The sequence below is a fragment of the Protomyctophum bolini genome, assembly GCF_963924005.1.
Source record: "Protomyctophum bolini genome assembly, chromosome: 20".
Classification (NCBI taxonomy): Eukaryota; Metazoa; Chordata; class Actinopteri; order Myctophiformes; family Myctophidae; genus Protomyctophum; species Protomyctophum bolini.
In genome coordinates this window covers 28,103,698-28,123,998 of record NC_137881.1, presented here as the reverse complement: position 1 = coordinate 28,123,998, position 20,301 = coordinate 28,103,698, and the positions used below count along the sequence as shown (strand labels likewise).

Sequence of the window (20,301 nt, the reverse complement as noted above, 5' to 3'; positions counted from 1 at the left end):
GATGTAAGTTTTTTCCCCCCAATTCCGCTTCCTAGCAGTTTGTACAGTAGACCCTGGTGCCAAATTGAGTCAAAAGCTTTTTTGAAGTCGACAAAACAGGAGATTATTTTACTTTTTACTTTTTGTTTATTTGGTTGTCAATTATTAGCGTGTTGAGAGTGAGAGTGTGGTCTGTTGTATACGATAGTTTGGTAGGAAGCCAATCTATACCTTCTTTGTCCATTCTGACATGACGTGAGTGCATGGTGTCCTGAAGTGCAGGTTCATGACGACGACACAGTTCAACACCACCACTGTCACCAGCACCATGATGAACATCAGGTACCTGCATGACGACACACAAACACACACAGCATCCATGGTGAACTGGGAATTCTGTGTGTGTGTGTGTGTGTGTGTGTGTGTGTGTGTGTGTGTGTGTGTGTGCCAGGGCTGCCAATGCTCCTGTATCCTGCATTGTAATTTCTCCTGGATTTGGTATCAAAGTCCAAAAATTCACTAGAACACAGGAGCTCACATCTACGTTTCTCCAATGTTGGCAGCCCTGGTGTGTGTGCGTGCGTGTGTGCGTGTGCGTGTGTGTGTGTGTGTGTGTGTGTGTGCGTGCGTGCATGCGTGAGTTAAGCGTGCATATGTGGGATAGACACCATAGACATTTTAAGCACTTCCGTGACCGTTGTGTGAAATGTGGGTATAGGTCAATATAGGAAGAAATATGGGTCCCAGAAATATCACTTAACCCCACTGGCCATTACAATGAATGACCAGAGGGGGGATATCAAAGGCATGGACCCCCCCCCCTCCCTCCCTCCCCAGCAAAGTGAACGCTAGTTGGGCCTACTTGACGATGAGCGGTATGGACATGGAGGTCTCCGGCAGCCTCTGTGATATCAGCAGCAGGAACACAGACTGAGCCAGCAGCACAGAAATGGACAGAGTCAATTTCTCACAACCTACACGCACGCACACGCACACGCACACACGCACACACACACACACACACACACACACACACACACACACACACACACACACACACACACACACACACACACACACACACACACACACACACACACACACACACACACACACACACACACACACACACACACACACACACACACACACACACACACACACACACACACACACACACACACACACACGGAAAGCAGGCAGCAAATAAAGACAGATATTTAAAGCGCAGACAGACACAGTATCTGTTGTTAGTTTCTGTTCCAGAAACTTAAACCCAACTTAAACCCTATACAGCACCTACACTTAGTTGACTGGGGGTCCTCCCACGGCTCTATAGGTGCACTATCTGTCGCTTGAGAAACTCATAACATAACTCGGGTTAACATGGATCATCTCTACAGGATGCACCACACGACAGTGTTGAAAACAGCCAAGCTACAAGCTCAGTTAGCTTGTCTCTGTTATTTTCTGCATTTGAAACACAAGTATAAATCGGTCTTTATGCTTTGTTGTACTTCAAAGCTCACATCGCGTTGCAACTGTGAGCTTGTAGTGTAGATTGACTATTTTCAGCAAAGAGAGTTGGTGTGTAGAGCGGGGGAATATAGGCCTAAAATCGACCACTGGGGGTGGTAAAAGTATTTATCATACAGGGTTTAAGCGGATAAAACATTATAAGTAAGGCGTGACACGCTTTGACGCATCTATATTTTAGACTGCTATAGTTGCACTGACTGTCGGCGGGAAGATAGTACGCGAGGAAGGCGAGGAAGGAGATGAGCACACAGGGGACGATGATGTTGACGATGTAGAAGAGGGGCTTCCGCTTGATGATGAGGTAGAAGGTGATGTCCTGGTGCTTGCTGCTCGCCATGGAGACGTCCTTGTAGACGTTCCTCTTGGCCGGCCGGTGGATGACGACCCACTCCCCGTTCTCTGACGACGACGAAGAGGAAAGAAAAGGAAAGGTACTATGTTTACCCAGGGTAACTGGACTAAGCTCAAGAACTTGTTTACAGCCAGGCCCTGCTCATAGAACATTTCATGGTAGGGGTTCAATGCCTTGTCCAAGTGCATCCGGGTACGGGGATACGAACTAGCGACCTTCCGATATCAAGACTGCTCCGCAAACCGTTCGGCCACCGCTGCCCTAAGGCACGGGCCGTGGAGTGGAAAGATATGATCAGTGGTGGGGAAGAAGTACTCAAATGTACTTTTACGTAGGTGAAAGTATATCAATACTGCAATATATAGAAAAAGTTAAAAGTATTGTCAGTATTGGCAATTTGGCATCGAAATGTACTTTTAAAAGTACCAAAAGTAAAAGTAGCTATTATGCAGAATGTCTCATTTCAAGTTTTCAAATGTATAAACATCTTTTGAAAATAGCAGATCTTCGCGACGCATTGTGAGCTTGTAGATCGGCTATTTTTCAAATGGCCAAAATGCATATAGAGCTGAAGTGGTTAATGTATGTTTTGTCAAAGTAACTAGCAACTCAACTCAAAGTTTTCAAATAGTTGTAGTGTAGTGAAAGTACAACATTTGCCTCTGAGATGTAGTGGAGTAGAAGTGCTGAAAGTTGGAAATACTCAAGTAAAGTAAAACATGAAGTACATTTACTTTCCACCACTGGATATTATACTTTCATTCTTATCCACAAACAACACTCCCTTCACCACTTAAGTCCCACTTACTGCTAAATTGATCTTATTTGCAGCTCCTTAGTATGCTGGTTCACTCAACACAAGATATCTTTGTCACAAACTGGCTACAAGATCACTGTGTGACGATGACGATTGCAGTTATATGTTCATGTTCAAGTGATAGACAAAAACCCTTTGTGTGTGTGTGTGTGTGTGTGTGTGTGTGTGTGTGTGTGTTGAGGATAGCTATAGAGGTCAATCTACCTGCCCAGCTGGCAGGGTCAATGATTATCCACTCCACCGTGTATGTCTTTGTCTCGTCCTCGTCGGGACTCTCCTGCTTCAGTCGCATGGTGATCTCTTTGGCATTGTAAGATAGAGAGCTGCAGTGCATCAGGGGAAATGGAGTTCAAATCAATGTATGCGTTAGGAGAGGGTCTTAAGTAACAGTATAGCAAAAGCACTGTAGTAGTAGTGGAGTTTAATGGGCTCTGCTGTGGAGATGGGGGGAGTGGCTCATGGGAACAGTGCCGGGTTATATTGAGTGGCAGATATTTGTGACAATATTAAAGACCATCGTTAATCCTGGCCTTTGTGCTACCTACGCCGTTGTGCTTTCACTCTTGTCATTCCTGAGACTGTAGTGGGGGGACTATTTTCACATGCCTATCACTAATTAACTTTCAGCCATTGGGTCTTACGTGAATTTGAGGGTGCAGTTCTGCCAGTCAAAGGGGAAGAAGTTGACATTGATGGAACACGATGACCTGAAGATGGCCGGAGGCAGCCAGGACACCCGGCCAGTGGAGTCAACCAGCACATTGCAGAAGTAAGCCACTTGGAACTGGGCATCATTACTGAAACACACCATTAGTTGTAAAAAAAAAACCAATGTGAACTATAGGGCCAAAAACAAAACATAATCCTAAATGAAAAGAGGTTGTTGCGTTTTAGTGTCCGTCGGTAGAGCTCTCGCCTTTGGACCACAGGTTAACGGGCTCGATCCCGGGCACCGTCAACTCAGCTTATGAGCAGCACGGCTTGGGTGCGGCAAGTCGTGCGGGAAGTACTGGGAGCCAAGGTTATAATAGTTTTGGTTTTTTCATTATAGTTTCGTTTTAGTTAGTTTTGACATATTCTTTTCTAATATATAGTTTTAGTTTAGTTATAGTTTAGTTTAAGTCTTAATTTAACTCCCTTTTGACCGATACCTGTCCATTCAAACTCTAAAAGGTCCCGCAGCCCGCCCCAAGTCATTAGCGCAGCCACACCAGGCATCCGGCGAAAACTAGAGTTCTCAATAGGCCCGAAAATTAAGGCCCGGCCCTACCTGGGCCCTAACTGGGCTGGCCCAAGGCCCCGCCTGGCCTTACTAATTAGCACACATTTTACGCACTATCCGGACCAAAAGCATCGATAATAAAAATTAAAAAAAGGGTCCATATACTGTATGGGCATTCCCAGAGGTCAGTGTGACCTCGCCTTAAACCCTCTGTTACTGTATGCTAAAACGTTTGAAGAAACATTGCAGAGGAAGGGCTGCACTTTAAATTCCAGTAGTTATTCTTAGACTTCTCACAGGTCAAATAGTTTGACACGCGCGCGCAGCGGCGCCGACTATGTGGGTGCTTTTGTGCTTGAGCACCCATGAAGAAAATAGGAACACAAATTAGCACCGTTTTGTCACGTAGTCAGGGCGCAGGCATTCAAATGCTAATCATGGTGGCGTTTGTTTTAACCTGCCAGGTAGAGTACCGGTATGAAAGTTGCAGTACAGTAGCCTTTGTGGGCCTTTGTTCTGCTGCATTAACCCATTCAAACCTGCTGCAACCTATACTTTTTTATAGCTTTGAATCTGGGAGTTACCTCTGTGAAGAATTTGACGGTTTTCAGAAACCTTAAGTTAGGCCTTTTTAGAATCGGTCTCAGGTCTAAATGGGTTAAAGGACCACTTCACCACTATCTTCATATAATACGTAGTCCTCACTGATAATCTTGAAAAAATGGCGCAATCTTCTTCTACTCGGTCTGTGTCTCATAGGAGGGCTGTGGGCAGTTCAGAAACAGTCTTCCAGTGACATCATCGATGGGGAATACAAGCTAATAAAAACTGCAGGCTTTCTAGTCCTGAAAAGTTGCAATGCGAAAATGGAAGCCATCGTTCTCACGATAATGAAAATCTAATTTTTTTGTAAAAAAGAATCTGCCTAATGATGATGTCACTGGAAGAGGGTTTCTAAACTGCCCACAGCCCTCCTATGAGACACAGACTGAGTAGAAAAAAAATCATGCCATTTTTTTATCATGATTATTAGTGAGGACCTATTATATGAAGATAGGTTGAAAAGTGGTGAAGTGGTCCTTCAAGCCCCTGTTTGGAAGCTGTATAATTCGGCCCCAGTAGAGCAGATTAAAATAATGTACGTTTGTTGAAAGAGAAATGATGACGGGAATGAATCTCACTTGTTCTCCAGAACAATGTCCGGCAGCCACACCATTTTGGGCGGGAGCCTAAGGATGCTTATGTCATCAAACTCTGACACATTCCACGTCAACCTGTAGTCATTCCAAATCTGTCAAAACACAAACATACACGCACACGCACACACACACACACACACACACACACACACACACACACACACACACACACACACACACACACACAAAAAGCAGGATTACAATGATGGACAGGAAAACCTGATTCCCATGATCCCATAAAGGTTCTGATTGACTTACATGTTCAATCCAGACATTGGTGAGAAGTGTCTCGTCAACCTCTTTCTAGGGGAGGAAGAGAAAAATAAAAGCAAGGTAATGCCTATGTTATGGTAAATGGGGCATTTATATATCGCCTCTATCCAAGGTCGCCTTACATAGATTGTAGCATTACATTCACCCATTCACACACACATTCATCCACCGATGGAGGAAACCATACATACATGTATACATCAACCTGCTCATCAGGAGCAATTAGGGGTTCAGCGTCTTGCTCAAGGACAAAAACTTGAAAACTCTGGGGAACTCTGGGGAAGCCCAGAGTCAGATCGTTTTCAGTCTAATGTGCTTTGGGGTTCAAAAGCCATAAGGTTTCCTGGCACTGTGAAGGTGCAGAGTCAGTTAAGTTAAGGTCTGGAAGAGGCCTGATCGAGGTACAATGTGTCTCCACACATGTGTCCCCAAAAGTTAAAGTTTAACAGTTCAAGTTGTCTTAAACGCTATCCCCGTGGCAAGTACTGTAATCACAGCTGCTGGTAGGTACAATCCAATTTACTTCTCCATCTTGCTTGCAAGAATACAGCCATCTCTATTGGAGCTGTTTCTCTTTAAATTGTCATTCTGTCCAGACACAGACTTTCAGTGGCATTCCTCAGTTTTTATTCTCCAAAAGACTGATGGATGGTTGGATGGTGGTCAAATATGGCCAGGAAGGTTGACTTAGAAAACGGCAGGATGTCACTGTTGATGATTTAGTGTAAAAACAATGCATTGATGCAATGATAATCACAGTGGAATCATGGCACGTGACAGTGTGTGACTATAAATATCTGTTTAATTATAAACACTTGTTCCCAGTAGTATGTAAGGCACTTGACAAAAATAGATGTGGGACCTTAGTGTGGCGAGTTAAAACATTGGTTTGGTGTAGGTGGGCGAGATACCCATGTGGATTTGACCAAGCACTTAAGATGAATTGGTTTGTTAATGTTGCTTATTGTAAAACTAAGCTTAGAATTGAATACTACATCATGGCTTTGTTAGTTTAAAACACCATCTCATGCTGTTTTTGTCATGTGACATGCCCTCCTATATTTTGTGCCTCCTGGGCTAAAAATAGAGTAATTGTGCAATGTTAATCCTACACGATTATCATTCCAAACACACAATGACACACACACACACACACACACACACACACACACACACACACACACACACACACACACACACACACACACACACACACACACACACACACACACACACACACACACACACACACACACACACACACACACACACACACACACACACACACACACACACACACACACACACACACACACACACACACACACACACACACACACACACACACACACACACACACACACACACACACACACACACACACACACACACACACACACCTGAATGGGTCGAGAATCCGCCTGTAAAACAGAATGTCCCGGGTCTTTCTCTGAGATGTCCCTGAGAAAGACACTTGATCATGCTTATTCACTAGCCCATGGGCACCATTTTATTTAGGGTATATGATCCTGTCGGGAGCGGATGAGATCGTTACGTCATGTTGTAGTATTGTTTTGTAGGCGACAGGCAGGAACAACAGGCGGCAACTTCCTTTTCCTTTTCTCAATAAAAGCTACAGGCTACAAGCTTTTATTGAGAGGGAAAAGGAAGTTGCCGCCGCCTGTTGTTCCTGCCTGTCGACTACAAAACAATACTACAACATGACGTAACGATATCATCCGCTCTCGAGAGGATCATACAGACTTTTGAGACAGAGACCAGGCTTTCCTCCGAGGTGGTGGAAAGCCTGGTGAGGCGAGGTTACTTATTCACAGTTTCACACACAGCATACCAGCGAGATGAGATTGGAGAGAGTGAGAGCGAGGTACACATCTACAGGTTCTCCTTGATTCTCGGCGGGCCGTAACTCTCTGTTGTAGCGTCGCTCTTTGAACAGGTAGTTGATCAGACGCTCCTCCTCGTTCCTGCCCCAGCTCTCTAGAAACCCACCACACACACACACACACACACATGCACACGCACACACACACGCCTGAGGGCGTGCACGCATCCGCCTGGGTGACAGCAGACTGCTGGCCGAGCGCTGGCACTTTGGAATTGGGGGGTCAGATCAACATATCTGCCTGGGTAACAGCAGACTGCTGGGCGAGCGCTGGTGCTTTGGTATGGGGGGTAAGATCTTAATTTCCGGGCCTGTTGAGAACTTTTCACCGGCTGCCGGGCGCGGCTGCACTAATAACTTTGGGGCAGGTCCGTCTAGAGTTTAAATGGACAGGTATCAGTCAAAAGGGAGACATCGAAGAGGAAGGATGGATGGATATCAACATATGGAATGTCAGAACAGGTCAGCGCCATAGAGATCTAAGGGTTTGAGGTCTCAGATATAGAGTTGCAGGCCAATATTGATGACATCAGGGATCTCCATATACAGTATGGGCTTGATATTGATGACATCAGGGATCTCCATATACAGTATGGGCTTGATATTGATGACATCAGGGATCTCCATATACAGTATGGGCTTGATATTGATGACATCAGGGATCTCCATATACAGTATGCACGGGCTTGATCTCCATCCCTGATGTCACATGATCTCACCCCGACCAACCAACACACTAACGAGAAATGCACGATTCCATAGTGAAATGTGACCTTCGATCGCAAATTCGCAATGCAACACATAGTCATTCCAAATGTAAAACACACATGCCTGAATAGGAGTGAATTTCTGGATATTTTGGAATAACATGGTCCCTGCTGTCATCTGTTGTAAGCTACTTTTTTGAGGGCCAAAATAATTTCTAATTACTGTGTCCACATGTCCAAATAAATGCCATGCAGTTTAGATAGTAAACATGATTACTTTAGTCTTACTGAGTTCTTGCCTTATATGTTCACAGTAAAGTTAGATGATACGTTTGGAGCAGACAGCTTTTCTATTATCCTATTCAATTACCATCATTTTGAATTTCCAAATTTTGAATACATTGATAACAAAGAATTGTATCGAGGACGAGGGGCATATTTATTTTAGCCACATAATTGTGCTCAACAGCGTAACAAAGCATAAAAGTCACTCCTACATAATAATAATAATGATGAAAACAATACATCAAATTTATACGTAAGTATTTCCTACTAAACAAAACACAACCTAATTAAAATAACAAATGTGTTATTATTATTCTAAGAAGAAGAAGAAAAAAAGCAGTCTCTGCAACATACAGTATAAGTACAGTAACTTAAGACATACCAGATGACAGGAGAACGAGCAGGAACACTGTGAAGGGAACAACAGTTGTAAAGTTCATTCTCATCTTGATGCGGCAAAGAATTGTTTAGTTGTGGGCAGCGTTTCCCTCCAAAGTCCTCAACAACCTTGATGCCGTGTGACTGACAGCCGCAGGTGCAGCGACAGCCGCCCCCCTTTGAAATAAACCAGCCATTATTTCAACAGGTGCAAACAATCACAGACACTGGGGACCTATTGCTATCGAAAGCGTCCGACTAAGTCAGTGCTGTAATGATGCCTATACCTATTCTTTCACTTCATCCAATGAGAAATAACAATGAAAAGAAACTAGAAACTATATATTTTTTAACTGCATGTTTTAAGAATATTTGGCTAGTTGTACTATATTTTGTTATTTGGATTTAAAAAGGACTTTATAGCCTACTTTTGCTAATTCACATTTAGAAGAAATTATGACATTATGCAATTTCCTCCACGGGCCTAGAACTAAGAACTTCCCAATTCAGAAGTAATTTAGCTGTGGAGAGGATGTGGTGCACTTTGAAATGTAAAGCCTGCATGGCAAACTGCAAGACAACAGCACCACACCGTAAATCTCTATACAGGTTGTTACATCATTGAATGCTACCAATATCTGAATAAAATGCTACAACGCAATAACATTCTGGGTTATTTCCATAGCACGTTTTATGAAGATATCATGAATATAATTAAATGTGCATCAGACAACCAACAAATGTATTACAAAGGATTTATTATTTATAAACCAGCGGTACTAACTATACAGTTTAGGTCCTGGTAGGATAGAAAAACAGCGGTATAAAAGGTCCTGGTAGGATAGGCACCCTCCCTGTAGATGTGCTCTTGAGCAAGGCACTGCACCTGCCATTGCTCATTTAGTTTCACATCAACCCAAGATCCTCGGAGAGGAATGGGTCGGTTTCTCGTAGAATGAATATCAGTTTTAAACTTGCAGGGGTTCCTTTGCTCCTCACTGTGTCTATGACCAGACGTGCCTTTTCATGGATCACTTTCTTCGCACAGGCTTCATCATACTCTTCTTTGATTATCACCCCCTTCTCAAACAGTTTGTCCAGGATCTGGTTGAGAATGGGATGTGAAATGCTGTTGATGAAGCTGCTGCGCACAGACAGCAGTTTGTCTGTCGCTGCATGACTTGGTGTGTGCTGAACATGTTGAAAGGTTGAAAGGTTTACATAACCTTCCCATGCACATTCGGAGGTGTTACTGCTGCTTAGAAGCAGCCTAACGTGGCTTAAACGTCGCTCTAAATAAATGACAAATGTCGGGACGTAATTCTGATAGGAACATTCGTCAACATAAAATAGGGCTCTAACTGGTTCAATTATAATGGAATCATCTTCAGGTGAAGTGGAGAGTGTATATTCTTGATTTGGGACTAGTTTACTGGGAGGCGTTTCAATGTAAATCTCTTCTCCAACTAGCTCCCTCCTTTTGTTCTTCACTTCGTCCAGCACGACGTTCCGAGGCAGCAGCAACACTTTCAGAGTTGAACTGGGATGATCGTCGTCAATGGGTGGTTTATAAAACACTGGCACCAATGCCTGGACAGGCCTGGGCCCATACAGCATCTCCATGACGATACCAAATAAAGACAACCCAGTTACATCTATGATAACATGAGTTTCTGTGATCACACGGGGTTTGATCAGCTCAAAGCCATCATCATCCACCACATGGACAACAACAACAGACAAGGACTTGCCTCCACCCGTGGAGAGGATCTCACAGTGTGGAATGTGTAGCTGGCACACAGACCCCTGAGAAGCTTTGATGTCAAACAGTGGCCCCGCAGGCTTCTTACTCAGCTGGTATAGAAGCCCCCGGCCCCAGGGGACTGTCTTGTAAGTCACCTCTCCATCTTTCTCCATCTTAAACCCCAGGCCGGTCACGCTGCATCGGAACAGTCCTGCGTGGGTGCAGTGGAACCTGTAGCTTTCCTTGTTTTCCACAACAATGATGTCAGGTGTGAATGTCTGCGTTTTGTCCGGTAGTGTAACATCATTTACACTGTGGGAGCGTTCTCCTCTGAAACCCGTCTTGTTCTCTAAACATGGGATTTGGATCAGTGAGGGTAAGCTGTGAGAACGAGGCAGAGAGGCGGATTCTTCCGTCCTCAAACCACTGAAGGACAAACTTAGATCAGGTTCATCTTGGAGCTCCAGAGAGGACAGCGATTCTGTAACACGATGTTCTTCCATCTCAACATGCATAGGAATAGTTCCCTATAGAGAATAGAGAAAGGGATATTAAAATCAAGGACATTAATTAAACAAATATTAAACCAAGACCTTTCCACAACGCCAGCTTCCATATCCTTGCCAACTGATTGCTGGGTGATTTCCCCCCGTTTCCCCATTGACTTTGAATGGGGATTTTTCGCGTTGTTTATTGCGAATTATGTCAGCACGGTAATGTGAATCGGGAAAAAAGCACAAGCACACCATTCCCGGCCGAGCCACACGTTTTGATGTATAAATTGCGAGGCTTTGGTAAACCGTGCGGCCGGCCATAGAGGTCGCGTATTGAGTATTACAATTATTATTACTACGATTAAGTATGTGTTTCGGATTTCAACCTGTGTTTCCGCCATTGCATGGCAGGCACCCAGAATTAGTTGATTTCATCGTTTAATGATTATTGGCCAGTGCCCAGGGATACTCGACTACCAGAAGCCCCTCGAGGGAGACGCATCGACAATTTACTAAAATGTGTATTGTAGCTTAATGCTCAAAAATGTGGGCCCCTCAGCCTATATAGCTATAGACCCTCTTATATGGCTAGCTGACTAACAGGGCTAACGTATGATTAACAAAGCTTACACATATTATAACTTCCATTTTACATGGAAATAAACGTTAAAATACTGTAGGTTTTAGACTGTAAATCCCGTACTATAAAAATGTGCTTCATTGATCCACACATGCTTTATAACTACAGGGGTGTGTTTAAACGCCCACCCGAGTGTCTATTCTGGATGTGGGACTGCTGCAATAGGCCCATGGGGTCATGTCGGAAAGAGGGCAAAGGCCAGGAAGTGTTTGTGGAGGAAGAAGAGCTCAAAGACGAATCACCTTCAATTGCTACTCGTGTTATTTCAGCTCATTAAACCCATGTGTTGGAAGCCCAGCATTTCACATGTACCGTCTCAAATAATGACTCGCAAAGTATCGCAAAACGAGAAACATTCTGAAAATGACTTAGAATAGATCATATGCTTTATTGTTGTTGCATACTACCATTTTCTAGATTGAATACTTTCCAGTCTACAATTTTCATATTCTTGTGATTGTGTTCAAGTGTGCTTTTGACTCTTTGCGGAATGCTGGGTTGACATTGGAACATTCCAGCCCAAAGAACAAAGCCTCAATTAGCTCGCTTTACTCAGCAATACAGTAGCAGCCTCCATTCACTATCTTTCTCTTTCCGTCACCCTCTTTGAGATAATTATAGGTTTATGGATAATAATGGAATTTTCAAGTGATGCTTTAGTCAATCTCCACTATAAGCTCAGAGTCCTAATAAATATACTACTTCCATGGTGGTTTTTTCTTTCCTCCTTGCAAAGTTGAAGACTTGTTACTCCTGGCATTTTTAGAGGGGCTCAATGCATAAGGAACATAGCCTTTGTTTATGACAAAATCATTCGACTTCTTAAATGACATGGGTGAACTGCCCAAGGGTATTGTCTCTGTAACGAGACTCTGTGTTTGTGTGGACAATTGTGAAAGTGGAGACGTGCCACTGGGAGAGGTATGACATGAATGTGTATAGACCTTTTGATGTTCTCTGGTGTTGATTTCTTTGTCATTTCCTCCCTCTGCAGGGTAAACCGTCATTGCCAGTTTTACATCATTGTCCATTCTAGTCATGGTCTGCTTCACTGCTTTTTTAACATTATCCAGGTGGTCCTCATTGGTTAACTGAGAACTGCCTATGTTTTGCCAATAAGCTACATCACATCTTTCCTGAAATAAGTGAGAAAACATGTCTCCAGGCAGCACGTCAAATCCACGTGGATTCTGCGGTTTGTTCATCTTTCTATCAGCACTCGCCTCCGGCTGTGTCTTCATCTCCATATCATTGTCCCACCACGATTTCTCACACTTTTGCCCAGGCTTTCGGAGTTGCAGATTCGCTTCATATTTTACTTGAGGATCTGTTGAGGCTACTGTGAAGAGAAAGCAAATATAACAGCAGATGTTTAAACATCCTACTTGGTTGGTTTAGAGACCCTTTACACAGACGTAAAGGGTGTTCAATAGCATTGATTGATAAAAAATAAAATAAATGAAACCTAAAAAATTTAGTTGTGGTGGTTTCTCCCCAACAGCAACAATATTCACATTGAACATTGCACATCATTGATACAGCATGTCAAACCAATACTTTATTGGGGTTTGAATCCACCATTACTGATGTGCTCACAACTGTAGTTATTAACTAAACATCCCCCTCTAGTGGAGAAATCGGCAATGATGTGGACAGAGAACAGTGGTAATAGTTCTACCTACATACAAAAAGTGCAGACAAACAGAGGCGCCTCATTAATAATAATGATAATAATAAATGTTATTTATAAGGCGCCTTTCAGGGAACTCAAGGTCGCCGTACAGGTAAAAAAAAACAGTACAAGAACACAGTTAAAAGCAGAACAAAACTAGGGCATACCTAGTTAAGGTAGTTTTAACTTAACCCATTTAGGCCTGAAAGTCTTCTGAAAGAATACATAATCAAAGATGTGTGCCGCATTTTCACGATTTTTCAAAAATAGCTAAAGTATAACATAATGCTTAGTTAAAACACCAAAAGGGGTTCCCGTCTAGAATGGGTTAAGGTAGTTTTCAATTACATGCTTTGTGGCAGTTAAACTAATAAATGACTGTAGTGAATATTATCTTACCTTTCCTGTAGAAGAGCAGATATGCATTCTTGGACCTGATTAATGGAGGAGATAAGAACGATGAAGAAAAAGCTGAAAATGGCAGCTTCAACAGCCATATCTACTGGAGACACACTTCAACAATGCCGGTGGACAGGTTCAACACTGTAGCGTAGCTAGCTAGCTGCACTCACCAACTACCTGGCACGAATGTGAAGCAGGTCGCTATACGCTACAATCATGACATTTGCCGATCAGGGAAAGCTCTCTGGGAAAATATGCTTACCTGAATAGTAGTCTTCAAGGGGCAAGAAGGTGGTAGCCAAAGTGGCAATACTTTATATATAGGACGCAGAGTAAAGAAACCAACGTTTCTCCCTGAAGAAGGCATTCTCTTTACAAGAAGGCCTTCTTGTCCCTTGAAGACTACTAATCAGTTGTGGTAATATAGGGGTCAAGTTTCAAGTTCATTGGTCATTTAAAATAAACACACCTTATACAATGTATTCAGTTTTTATTGTCGACCAAAAGGGAGTGTTGGCAGAAGCCTCAGCTAATTCAGTTTACTGGTCCTGGCACCACTACAAGGACTTTGGTGTGCACATTGACCAGCTCAGTGGCCTTGTGGTTAGAGTGTCCGCCCTGAAACTGGGAGGTCGGGGTTCGATCCCCGGCCGGGTCATGCCAAAGACTGTAAAAATGGGACCCAATGCCTCCCTGCTTGACACTCGGCATCAAAGGGTTGGATTGGGGGTCAAATCTACTAATCAAATGATTCCCGAGCGCGGCGCACGCTGCAGCTCACCGCTCCAAGAGATGGGTCAAATGCGGAGAACAAATTTCACTGCGGTAACGTGTGTGACAAATCAATCGTACGACTTTGATAGTACTAGCATTCCCGTGCACAAAATATGCTTACCTAACGGCAGTGTCACATGGCCCAAATGGTGGCTTGATCTGTCAATGTGAAATGAAAAATAGTGTCACTTTATTATTCTAAAGAATACTGCCGTGCACAATGATTACATGATCATGCAGAGCAGCCGTCTCGGAGTATTCTGTACTGGTGCTCCTCTTCAATATATGGCATGCAAAGTGAAAGAAAAAAACAACAAACATTTTGCTCACCTTTCTAACATAGGTGTCATTAAAGCAATACCATTCGCCGGTTTCATAAGAAATAACTGTTGCAGTGTAGTGTCCTCCTTTTATACTTCCAAAATGGTCCACAGACGCATAGAAGTCATATCTGGCATTCTGATTAAAGAGATAAACCAAAATAGAAGAAATGTTAAAGGAACACATTTTTTTAATAGTATCTCTATATTTCGGCATTCTCAGCAATATGTTGAAATACCTCTGTCTGTAATGTCTGAGGCACATCCACGCAACAGTGGAGTTTGACATAGCACATCTGTCCACAGTCAAACTCAAACCTCTTGAGCAGCAGGATCAGAACTTCAGGATCCTGTGTTAGCTGGCTCTCCTTGTTTATATAAGATAGAGTGATATAGATAGAAGCACAAAATATACTGAATGTTTGTACAGATTAGAAACACAGATTGAAGGATATTGAAGGATATTGAAGGCTGTTTGCACACTGTCATTTGCACACAGTTGTTTGTCTGGTAAATTGTTATATTGTTCCGAGATTGTGCTACGGTTTATTGTAAAATGTAAATGTTCTGTGATTGTCCCATGTCTTGTCAAATGTAATTTGCGATTGTCCTATGTCTTGCGAAATGTTATTGTTCAATCATTGTCCCATGACTTGTAAAATGTTATTGTTCAATCATTGTCCTATGTCTTGTAAAATGTCATTGGCAAATGTTTCAAGTACAACCTTAACTAGAACCGTTTCTGAATTCTGACGTCTCTAGACTTCAGACTTAAATGGGACTTCCATACAGAATACTCACAATAGTTGCACGTGTCTTTGTTGTGCACGTCTCACAGTACATCTTGTTATCGCTGTCCAGTTCCGATGCCATAAAGAATGCCTTAAAGCCATCGCTCTGAAAACAGAAGAGAGTTGCTTATGCTTCATGTGCCCCGGCGTTTACCTCTGAAGAAATTACACAATGAAATTGCTCATGAGTTACTGCACCACGCTGTAGGGTTGAGTATGGGAATCTTCCATCGAGAGTGGCAGATTCCAAAACAGTTCATCCACATCAGTCTGCTTCCAACAGTGAGAGCATGTGGTCCTGTGTCTCAGACGTCCATTAAATATCTCAAAACAAAGATAAACAAGTAAAGCTCAGTATAGCCTCTGTCTGATGTTGTACCCTACCGGCTCCCCTGACAGTGACAAGCATAGGTACCTTACCCCTGTGCCCCACGATATTCTATAATTCAATGAACTGAATATGAAAATATAATACGGAATCTCAAATATTTAGTTCAGCTTAGTTTATTTCGAACCTTTCACATGTATAACAATACATAATACATTATACAGACACTTGAGTGGCCCAAAAAGGTGTAGGCTGAAGCTAGAAGCTTATAATTGCCTACCCTATTGATTTACAGAACCAAAATAAAAAAAGAAATAATAATAATAATAATAGAGCTGACAAAACTAGTTCATATTGTCTGCTTCAAAACATATGCCATATTTTCTTTTCACATGGGACTGGGCCTATACTGCAATCGCCAGCTTCCCAGGTGCAGAGATGTGTGCCCATCTCAAAGAGGATATTTGAGGAAACTGAAGAATTGATAATTAAACCGTATATGCGATAGGGAGACTCATAGGAATACCGGACTTCTCGCCTCGGCGAGTGTACTTCACCTTTGGCGAGTGACCTTCCCCTTTTGCCGAGAAGTCTTTACTTTCCGAGGCGAGTCGCCAAGACCAATCGCCCCAGAAAGTGAAGCCTTCTCGGCAAAAGGGGAAGACCACTCGAATTTACTCGACTGCTTAGGATGTAAATTAATTCTGGACTTTCTGAGCATGCTCATTTAGTCATTTCCATTGCGCTCCAATTCCAAGGCGCACCGAGGAGTTTGCACACAAAGTGCGTTATTTCTTGCATTTTGCAGCTCCGAAATCCCCCCCAAAAAACGTGGAGCAGGCTGCAGTATGCAGTGATGATTGATGACCCCCCTGGTCTGTGAGTGTTCAAAGATACAACCGTCCCGAGTTGATCATGATCACTTTCAAATTATATAGTGCATCGGGGACTCACAGAAAGACAGTGGAGAGAGCAATGCCGTCAGCCCACACACACACACACACACACACACACACACACACACACGCAGTCCCAAGAATACGCTATTATGTGGGGCACATTGTCAGCCTGTAGATCAGCTCTACACAATGTATGCCTACCTATACGTGCATTGTGCAAAGACGAAGCACAAATAAATCCAATAGCCTTGTGAGGCGCGCAGCGAAAAGTTGATAAATGCGATGTTTTACTGCTTCGTGTGTGACTGTGTGTGTGTGTGTGTGTGAAGAAGCCTTTCTAACCAACGTGTGTTAGGTACCTTTTTACCCCTAAATGCATGGCTTGAATCAGCCGTGCACTGATGTGAAAGAGTCAAAACCTTACCAACAAAGTCAGGGGAAAAAATACCTTAGACGTGTGTTATGATCCTTCCACTTTTGTCTTCACATTCAATATTTGAGCTGTTCTTCTAACAACAATGTCATGGATTGATCAAATTATATAAACGACGGATTTCACCCGCATGGATGTCATGGATTGATCAAATCATATAAAAGACGGATTTAGCACAGTAGCTAGCAAAGGCTGCAGTTGCTGAAAGTGAAAAAACACTCGTCAAAAGGGGAAGTCCACTCGCCAAAAGGTGAAGACATTTCGCCCCGGGCCCAGTGGTCTTCCCCTTTTGGCGAGAAGACTTCCCCTTTTGGCGAGTCGCCTAGACCAATTGCCCAGACTGCTCGCCAAGGGCGAGAGGTCTTACTGCTTCGAAATGACTAACAGAATTCTCATATTTTCACATTCTGACCTTTTATTACTACTTACCTTGGACGCATCGGGGCTGGTCAGACTTAAGATCTTCTCAAGATACTCTGCAGAGTCCCGTTGTTCGTGTACTGGAAGTGGAGGTGAGTAAAGCCAAAATGATGCATCATCATACGATGGTGTCACACAGACCTACAATTATATACGCTCACAATGTGTCACTTATACTGTATATCTTGTCTACTGAAGTCTTGTCTTGTGTACAGGAACATAAGAGAAAGATTGTTTGGTTTGGCTCCTTTGACATTGTAGCTGCATGCATAACAACAGTGATAAACAATACACTATTATAGATAAGAAATAACTTTTTTTAAATCACTATCCGATGGATAGAGGGCAGTATTACATTTCTGGAAAAGCCACCAAACAGAAGGTGGGATGTTTTCGGAGGTTTTGCGGTGGACGCACATCCAAACATTTTGACGGGTGCTTGATCAAATAAGGGAGGTGGTCTACACACAGTCTTAAATTCTCCAAAATAATGTATTACCAGAGCGGTCAAAAGAAGAAAAAAAAACAACGTTTGGGCCTACAGTATGTGGCCTTACTGAATTGCATTTGAAAAGGACATGTATACTTTACAATATATAAAAGCAATGTTTTCTGAAGTTAACCTGAGAACTGCATGGGCAGAATAATAGGCACAGAGAGAGAACTGGGCACTATTTCCAGGGAGAACTAGGCCCATTCTCTTTCACATAATAGGACCCATTTCTGATCATAATATGAACAATGATGAGGTGCATGTGTAACGTGACCGTGGGATTTAAACTCGGGTCTCCCATGTGAAAGTCCAACATCTTAACCACTAGACCAAAGGGATATCCCCATGGACCGGGGCGGATATTAGACTTTTGTAGCCACTCTGCTACACATGGTTAGCGGTCAGTGTACATTTACAGCAGATGCATTTTGCAACTGGAATCAAAATGGTTCCTAAAACACTAGATGCTACATAACAGACAGACAGACCTACAGTATGTGTCCATAGGTAATTATTACCTCACTAACTACTGCTATAATGGTCATTCACACATCCAAGAATAATTTGATGAATGAGTGAAAGACTGTGGGCAGTGCATGGGCACATTCTAAATTCAGGTGAGAGAGAGCTCCATCACTCAAAAATAATTGAATCATAGATACCATTATACACGTAAATTATCAAACAAATTGCTTTAGACAAAGATACATACAGTACAGTCATCCTGTATTCTTTGAGAATGTAATTTAGAAACTTCTCCATGAATGAAAGGAAATCAACAAATTGCAGAGACGTAAATTGCACAACTCTATCATAATGACATACACAGAAATTAACACATTGTCACGTGAAAACGTACCTTTAGTAATCCCCAAATGTTTTGTGATATTACATGTGTTGGCTGTATGTCTCTCCAAATCAGCAAACAATCTTCCCAGATGCGGATCAATGTTTGCCGAGTCTTGACCACTATCTCTGACCCTGTGGCAATAAAGACATAAAAGGAGTCATGTTTACACCACGTGATCATAAACTATATGCACTATGCAGGCTATGCAGATTGATGCAAGTAGCCTATCCACCTGTAAGCAATTACCTGTACTAGGTGTTTTGTTGTATTAGGCCAAGCAAACTTTACCTGAACCAGTTGTAATAGGATATATGCAAAATGATACCTTGATTTCATATCCTCCCTGAAGTCCCTGGTCATGAAGAGCACCTGAAGAACACTGTTTAAGTAGCATGTAGCACCCTGGTTTTCCAAGCCATGGTAGTCTAAAGAGATCATAGAACACGACTGTAGTGCCAAATTCAGCATGGAAAAGTGGGGTTTAATCAATGAATATATTATGCCTCCAAACAGTGCAATTGTACCTGAAACTGGAATGCCGTCAAGTTTTCTTGAGAATTCTATTCGCTTAGTGTTCATATTGACCTGTCAATGACAATGTGGTTGTTAAGTGTATTCTCTTCCCAGCAAGCATTACATCTGTAAACCTAATGTGACAATAAAGATTATTATTTGTATTATGATGTACAGATAGTGTGAAACGCTTTCTGTGGACACATAAACCTAAACTCCTGTTTTGGTGGCCAGATTCCCCTATAGTGCCCACTCTCTTCGGAGGTGCCCACATATATCCCAGTACTCATTCTGTTTTGGGGCCCAGAGTACCATGGTGGATGATCACATGTGGATGTATGAAAGTTTTTTTTTTTGCCACTCAGCAGGTGTTCCTTCTTGCATACTCGCATTTCTCGCATACCCTTCTCTACAAAGTTTCCCCTATAGTGGGGGTGCCATACGGGTGCCAATAATGTTTTGGTGGCGCTATAGTCCACTTCCTGTTAATACCACTAGAAGTACCGAGTGACTCGATTGATCATGTTTGGGGCTTTTTAGACTCTCATACTGTAGGTTAATTTCAGTATTTGTAAGAGTCTAAATCTAGTTTAGGGATACGTTCACTTTTATGAATAATGATGATTCATGAAGCCTGGAGATCGTCTCTTCCTTTATGTTTTGATGCCATATTCCTGTAAAGCACGAATGGTTTCTATTTCACGCTAGCAATGCTTTCACGGTAAATAAGCAGCAAGATAGTAGTAGTGCTGGGCTACTTCGTTCATAGATTTAAAAAACTCACGTAAATGTATGTATCAATCGGCTCAAAATCACAGGAAATAGCACATCTTCCTCTGCATGGTTGACTGGTTCCTCAACTTTCCTTTCCTAG

At 42.6% G+C, this 20,301-nt stretch overlaps 2 protein-coding genes across 10 annotated transcripts in view; both read right to left on the bottom strand.

Moving 5' to 3' along the window:
* The window catches only part of LOC308335568 (acetylcholine receptor subunit delta-like), a 301,797-nt gene extending 292,972 nt beyond the window's left edge, over positions 1 to 8,825 (bottom strand). For 2 of the 6 annotated variants that reach the window (XR_013966048.1, XM_080792638.1), the window contains exons 1-8: positions 7,234 to 8,825; positions 5,367 to 5,411; positions 5,091 to 5,200; positions 3,329 to 3,484; positions 2,892 to 3,010; positions 1,717 to 1,917; positions 842 to 953; positions 211 to 325 (exon numbers count right to left, since the gene is read on the bottom strand). Coding sequence is in view for 5 of the 6 variants with exons in the window: in XM_080792638.1 (XP_080648764.1) it covers positions 211 to 325; positions 842 to 953; positions 1,717 to 1,917; positions 2,892 to 3,010; positions 3,329 to 3,484; positions 5,091 to 5,200; positions 5,367 to 5,411; positions 7,234 to 7,452 (1,077 nt within the window). In the remaining variant the exon portion in view is untranslated. Of the gene's footprint in view, positions 1 to 210; positions 326 to 841; positions 954 to 1,716; positions 1,918 to 2,891; positions 3,011 to 3,328; positions 3,485 to 5,090; positions 5,201 to 5,366; positions 5,412 to 6,781; positions 6,843 to 7,233 lie in introns of all 6 variants that reach the window. The other 4 variants (XM_080792641.1, XM_080792640.1, XM_080792639.1 and 1 more) reach the window with 4 other exon arrangements.
* Positions 8,826 to 11,717: 2,892 nt separating this feature from the next.
* LOC308335062 (ubiquitin carboxyl-terminal hydrolase 50-like) lies at positions 11,718 to 20,301 on the bottom strand. Of its 4 annotated transcripts, none has more exons than XM_080792022.1 (12): positions 20,212 to 20,301; positions 19,439 to 19,499; positions 19,240 to 19,339; positions 18,924 to 19,045; positions 17,581 to 17,651; positions 15,690 to 15,815; positions 15,502 to 15,597; positions 14,940 to 15,068; positions 14,711 to 14,839; positions 14,502 to 14,539; positions 13,604 to 13,638; positions 11,718 to 12,871 (listed from the first exon to the last, which is right to left on the bottom strand). In XM_080792022.1, exons 2-12 carry the CDS (start codon positions 19,491 to 19,493, stop codon positions 12,231 to 12,233), a joined length of 1,542 nt encoding a protein of 513 aa, XP_080648148.1. In that variant the 5' UTR covers positions 19,494 to 19,499; positions 20,212 to 20,301; the 3' UTR covers positions 11,718 to 12,230. The 4 variants fall into 4 exon arrangements, with proteins under 4 accessions (XP_080648148.1, XP_080648146.1, XP_080648149.1 ...); XM_080792020.1 differs by having other exon boundaries at positions 19,439 to 19,561; positions 20,212 to 20,292; XM_080792023.1 differs by having other exon boundaries at positions 11,718 to 12,859; positions 19,439 to 19,561; positions 20,212 to 20,292.